This window comes from Dromaius novaehollandiae, chromosome 11 (genome assembly GCF_036370855.1).
Source record: "Dromaius novaehollandiae isolate bDroNov1 chromosome 11, bDroNov1.hap1, whole genome shotgun sequence".
NCBI lineage: Eukaryota > Metazoa > Chordata > Aves > Casuariiformes > Dromaiidae > Dromaius > Dromaius novaehollandiae.
The window spans coordinates 20310947-20316946 of NC_088108.1; the positions used below are offsets into that span (position 1 = coordinate 20310947).

Sequence of the window (6000 nt, forward strand, 5' to 3'; positions counted from 1 at the left end):
TTTGACTATCTCCTGATAATACCTGATAACTTGAAATCTTTTCTCCAAGTATCTCCTATTGCTCACTCCCCCCCTACACACACACCCCCTTCTGCTGGGAAATGCTTTTGCCTTCTAGAGAACCACTGTGTTTTGCAAAGAGAAATGATCCTTTTTGACCTTTTTTTTACTGCAAGCTTATTTTTCTCTGCCTTTCTTTCCCTCTTTGCTTCCCACCTGCCAAAAGAATCAACTGATTAAGTGCCTTGTTTGCCTTCTACAAAACACTGGAGGAAGAAAGTTACCATAAAACACTACCCCAGAAAATAATAAAAAATATGATTGCACCTTGCATTAACCCTGTATGCTCTGCTCAAAGCAACAGTGGCCCATTTTTCCATAGGAGCCAACACAACCATAACGAATGCCCCACAGAGGAATACAGGCATACACGGTGCTAAGCATCTCAGTATTTCCCAGGGAAACACATTAAATTGTATCACAGTCAGAAATATACATTTGAAAGTCCTGAGTCTGTTCCTCTTCTTATTATGATAGCAGCATTTAAAAAAGGGAAAAATCCAATAACTGCAACAGAAATAATAGGATGAATAAATAACACAGTTTATCTAGAAAAGCAAATATTGGACAAATACTCTTGTTCCAAAAAGCTAATTGCCTGAGCATGAAAATGCCACCCAGCCAAACAGCTCTCTCATATAACCTTATGTGCCTCATAAATTAACACATTTTATGAAGACTCTCCAGCAGATGTTGTTAAGGACCTTTAAAAAAAGGAAATGGCAAGTCTAAATGCACACACACAGCGCGGGGAGGGGGGGGCCCAATGATCACAAACACCGCGCAGCCTATCTATTACTTCTTTACCTCCGCAGCTGACTTCTGCCGATCAGATTCACACTGATAACAGCCCATGCATTCCCCCGAGTGCGGAAATAAATCAGAGGAACGCGGGGATTTCTGTTGTGCCAACAATCTTTATGCTGCTGACTGGCCTAACAATGCTTGATGAAGCTTTAATTGTTTTGTTTACCTAAATGTTTAAGTTTGGCAATGTGAGATCCCAATTATTTCCTGCAGGCATTCATTTTGCTGTCCTTTCTCTATTGACCAATTATTTAATTAAACTGCACTTCATTAATCCCTAAGCCATCACACTAAACCTAGTGCTTATACATATGTGTGAAGCTGTTAGGGGCACCACCACCGTTTGATTTTTATACATTCAGATCCTATTCTTGTTTAATGGGCCGAGCTGGCAAGAAATCCAGTATATTAGCTTTCACTTAAAGCTAGACATCCCATAATACAGCACATAGCGGGCTTTATTTGCAGATGATTTTTCCCCATCAAGCAAAAAGGCTTATGAACTCACTTTATGTTGTAAAAATGGGGTGTAAAAACTGAACTCTCCGTCATTATCTCTGTGTAAATAAAACTTTAAAGACTGCACATCCTCCCGCACTACCGCTTTGCCAGAGGCGATCATACGTTTCAAAGGTAGAGCAAAATTAATTTCCATTCCTCCCCTCTGAAATGACTCAGTGCTGAAGGAATGGAGAAGTCATGGCTATTTCACTAGTAACAGGATTAAACCATTTATGAGGCATTGCAGCTGCTCTTTTATGGCATCTGATTGATATTCATGTGCGGTTAGCATTTGTCTACTAACTTGTGTAACACGGAGAATAGTAAAAGAGAGACAATAATCGCGGGGCTGTTACATATTCAGGGGACTCAGTTTCACGTATCAGCCTTTCCCGGCCGCGCCGGCCGCCGCCGCAGCAGTGACCTCCCTCCCTTCCCCTCCCCTCCGCGCTTCGCCCCCGCGGGCGCGCACTCAGCCAGGGCAAAAATCGCTAAAAACCGCTAAAAGCCGCGCTCCGCGCCAGCGCGGCCGCTGCACCCGCGGGAGCGCCCGCCGCGCCGGGCACCGCGGTTTTCTCCGCTTTTGCTTTGGGCTCCCCGTCGCCTGTCACCGGGGCCTCATCCGCGCCGCCGGGCCACAATGGGGCTTTGGAGAGGGGAGAAAAGGGCCGCGGGACACGGCGGAGCTTGGCGGCTCCGCGCCCGGCCGCGTCCTCCCGCGGCCGCCGGGCAGCGCCCCGCTCCGCCCCGCCGGCTCTCACCTGCGGGCAGCAGCAGCGCGGCCCCGCGCCCGCGGCGAGGATGATTTCCGCGGACACTTTGCCAAGCGCGAGGGAAGGGGACGGCCATGCCGGCACAAAAACTGTTCGCGCTGCTCCTGCTGCCGAGCATGTAAAAATAACGTATGCTGCAACAGATTGCCGAGCCCCGGAATGAAGCCTAGTTAGTATTCGAGACAGATTTTTTTCCTTTTTCTCCCAGATAAACAGTTTTTTAAAGCTTCTAAGCTGGTGACCCTCACTTCTGTTCCTAAAGCAAATTTAACTACCCCCCGCAGGCACATGATGGCAAATGGAAAAGTAACCGGGATTGCAAAAATCAAAGCACACACTGCCGGGTACATAGAAATAAGGCTGTCTTTACCTGCAGTTATAGGTCCTGATTTCCTTGTTATCCCTTTTGCACTTTACTGCCACGAAGATCATGGTGACAAAAAGAATGGCTGCAATAGACCCCAGGGCGATAATGAAAATCAGGGACAAGTTAACAGATCCTATGGACTCCTGGGCATCCAGGGCCGGAGAGAGGTATATCAAAATCAAGGCAGAAGCCGAGAGAGATGTTTTTCCATGGTCATGAGCCACCACAATCAGCTCATACGCTGTCTTTGCGTTCTCCCCAAAGGCTCTGGTGGTCCTTATCTCTCCATTGACCTGGTCTATCTCAAAAAATCCTCTGTCTCCTTCGACCATTTCATAGGAAAGTCTGCCATTTTCACCCTCGTCGTAGTCATCCGCCTTGACCACTGTCACTAAGTAGCCAACCCCCGCGTTCCTGGGGATGTACACTTCAGCAGTCCCATTGACCAGCGGAGGGGCCGTGATCACGGGGGTGTTGTCATTGACATCCAGGACGATCACCCTGACAGTGGCATTGCTCTGCAGCGAGGGGTTACCCCCATCCTTTGCCAAGACCTTAAACTCAAAGGCCTTCGTCTGTTCATGGTTGAAGGACCTCAGAGCATAGATATCCCCAGAATTGGGGTTGATGGAGACGTAGGTGAAGACAGGCATGTCCCTGACTTGGGAGGGCACGATCTGATAGGAGACACTGCCATTGAGGCCCAAGTCAGGGTCCCTCGCTGAGACGGAGAGGAGGTAGGCCCCCGGGGTGTTGTTCTCCTGCACAATGACCTGATAATAGGGCTTGGAGAAGTGGGGGTGGTTGTCATTCTCATCGGTGATCTTGACAGTGAAGGACTTGGTGGCCTGCAGGGAGGGGATGCCATTGTCCCTGGCCTGGATGGTCAGGTTGTACTGGTCCCTCTGCTCCCGGTCCAGACGCCCGTCCACCAGGATGGTGGAGAAGCTCTCATACTCCTGGAGCCGGAAAGGCACGTTGCCCAGGAGCTTGCACTGCACCCGGCCATTGGCCCCAGAGTCACGGTCTGAGACCCGCACCAGGGCGATGACGTACCCCGGGGGGGCGTTCTCACTCACCTCCACCAGCTCGCTGTTGACGGAGAGCAGATTAATGAGAGGAGGGTTGTCGTTGGCATCCTGGACACTGATGGTCACTTTGCAATGGGCAGGGATGGAGTTAGGCCCCAAGTCCTTGGCCTGCACATCCAGCTCATAGACATGACCTTCCTCATAGTCGATGGCACCACTGACTGTGATGAGGCCGCTCTGGGGGTCAATCTGGAAAAGCTCCCGGGCCCTCTCAGAGACGTAGCTGTGGAAGGAGTAGAGCACCTGGCCATTGGTGCCCTCATCTGGGTCGGAGGCATTGAGGCGGATAACCGGCGTGCCCAGCGGGGAATTTTCGGGCACACTGACGGTGTAGGCTGGCTCCTCAAAGAGAGGGTTGTTGTCATTGGAGTCGATGACACGGATGCTGAGCTCCACCGTACCGAATTTGGGCGGGTCGCCGCCATCCAGCGCTGTGATCACATAGCTGTAGTGGGACTGAGTCTCACGGTCCAGGCTCTTCTCCACCACCAGCTCGGCGAAGCGGGACCCATCACCCCGCGTCTTGGTCTCCAGCCCAAAGAGGTCGTTGGGTGTGATCTCGTAGCTCTGCACGCCAAAGCTGCCCGAGTCCGGGTCATAGGCGCTCTCCAGTGGCACCCGCGTGCCGGGACTGGCTGTCTCCGAGATCTCCAGCTCAATCTGGTCAGTGGGGAAGCTAGGTGCGTTGTCATTGAGGTCCTTGATCTCCAGCTTGATCACGCAGATCTCCATGGAGCTGGACATCACCTCCAGTGAGATGATGCACTTGGGGCTCTGCCGGCACAGCAGGTCCCGGTCGATCTTCTGCTTGGTCACCAGCAGCCCCGAGCCGGGGCTGATGTCCACCAGGTGGGGGGCCGAGTTGGAGACCACCCGGAAGGCGGTGGGCTGCCGGGAGTCCATCACGAAGCCGGCGTCCCGGGCGTCCTTGGCGACGTTGGCGATCACGGTGCCGGCCCGCTGCTCCTCCTCCACCGAGTACTTGAGGTTGATGAGGGCCCCGGCGCCGGCCCACAGCAAGGCGGCCCCCAGCAGCGCCGGGAGAGCCCCCATCGCCGCGCCCGCCCCCTCCGACCGCCGAGCCGCGCCCCGACGGCCGCGCCGCCGCCGCCTCCGCCAAGGGGGCGGCCGCCGCCGGCTCAGGGCCCCGCCGCCCTCATGCCGGGCAGCGCCCGCCGAACTTCCCGGGGGCGGCGGGCATGTGCGGCCCCGCGGCGGCTCGTCCCCCTCGCCGCCGCCGCCCGCTCAGGCGCTGCGAGCCGGCGGCGCCGCGGCCGTACCGGACATGGTGCGCGGGAGCGGGCCGCCGAGCCAAGCCGCGCCGAGCCGAGCCGCGCCGAGCCAAGCCGAGCCAAGCCGAGCCAAGCCGCGCTGCCGAGCCCCGCTGCCGCCGGCGCTCGCTGCGGCGGCCGCACGCCACTGCCCGCAGTCCGGAGCGCCGGCGGGCGGCGCGGGGGCGGGCGGCGGCGCGCCGCGGCCAATGGGAGCGAGGGGGCGGGGCCAGCGCGCCGCGCCGCGGCCAATGGGCGGCGCTGCCGGCCGCGGGGGCGGGGCAGGGGCGGGGCCGCGGAGCGGCTCCGGGAACGGGAGCGGGGACGGCGGCGGCGGCGGCGGGGGCGCCGGGCGAGGCGGCTCTGTCGCTCCGGGAGCGTGTGTCCGCGCGGCGCTCGGTCCGCCCCGGCCCCCGGAGCGGCGCGGGGAGCCCGGACGCTTTCGGGGCGCCGCTCCGGGGCGCCGCCGGCCTGGCCGCCGCTCACCGGGGGTTGATCCCCACCGCACTGAGCGGCCTCGGGGCCGTCGGCGGAGCCCGCCGCTGCCGGGGCTCCCGCGGCGCCGCCCGTAGGCACTGGCACCGTGCCCGCGGCCCCGCCGAGGGAGGCACCCCCGGCCCCGCCGTCCGCGCTGTCCGGCGCAGCGCGTCTCCCGCTTGCTGCGGGGAGCGGCAGCGCCGGCAGCGCCGCACCCGCCCCGCGGGCCGGGCTCCCCGCGCGGGGCCGCGCCGCGGGGCCGCTCGTCCCTCGGAGGAGCCGCGGGCAGCGCGGCCCCCGGGGGCTGCCGTCCCCCGTGCCGGGCGAGCACCGGGAAGCTGCCGCGTAGGAACCGAAAAATACAAACATCCTCCTGGCGACTGTGAGATTGGCAGCGCTTTGTGCTCACCGTTAATTACCCTCCGATTCGCTCAGAAATGCAGAGCTCTGCAGCTGGGAGAGGCAACGTGGTACCGTCTTATCTCTTAAAAATAAAACTTCCATTTTACTGCTCCCGGTGCTCGCCTCGGGTCTCCGCGTGCGGCACGCAGGTGCGTTTAGGTACAATCAAAAAGGCCTGAGGAGGGCACCGGGAGGGTTTCGTGCCTTGCACACGGGAGCTGTCTGTGCACCTGGCAGCTCGCCGAAGCCCT

The 6000-nt window shown here is 58.3% G+C and overlaps 1 protein-coding gene across 4 annotated transcripts in view; it reads right to left on the minus strand.

The window, feature by feature from the left end:
• The window catches only part of PCDH19 (protocadherin 19), a 69411-nt gene extending 64371 nt beyond the window's left edge, over positions 1-5040 (minus strand). For all 4 annotated transcript variants that reach the window (XR_010391075.1, XM_026111060.2, XM_026111059.2 and 1 more), the window contains exon 1: positions 2512-5040. Coding sequence is in view for 3 of the 4 variants with exons in the window: in XM_026111060.2 (XP_025966845.2) it covers positions 2512-4652 (2141 nt within the window). In the remaining variant the exon portion in view is untranslated. The remainder of the gene's footprint in view (positions 1-2511) is intronic.
• Positions 5041-6000: the final 960 nt, after the last annotated feature.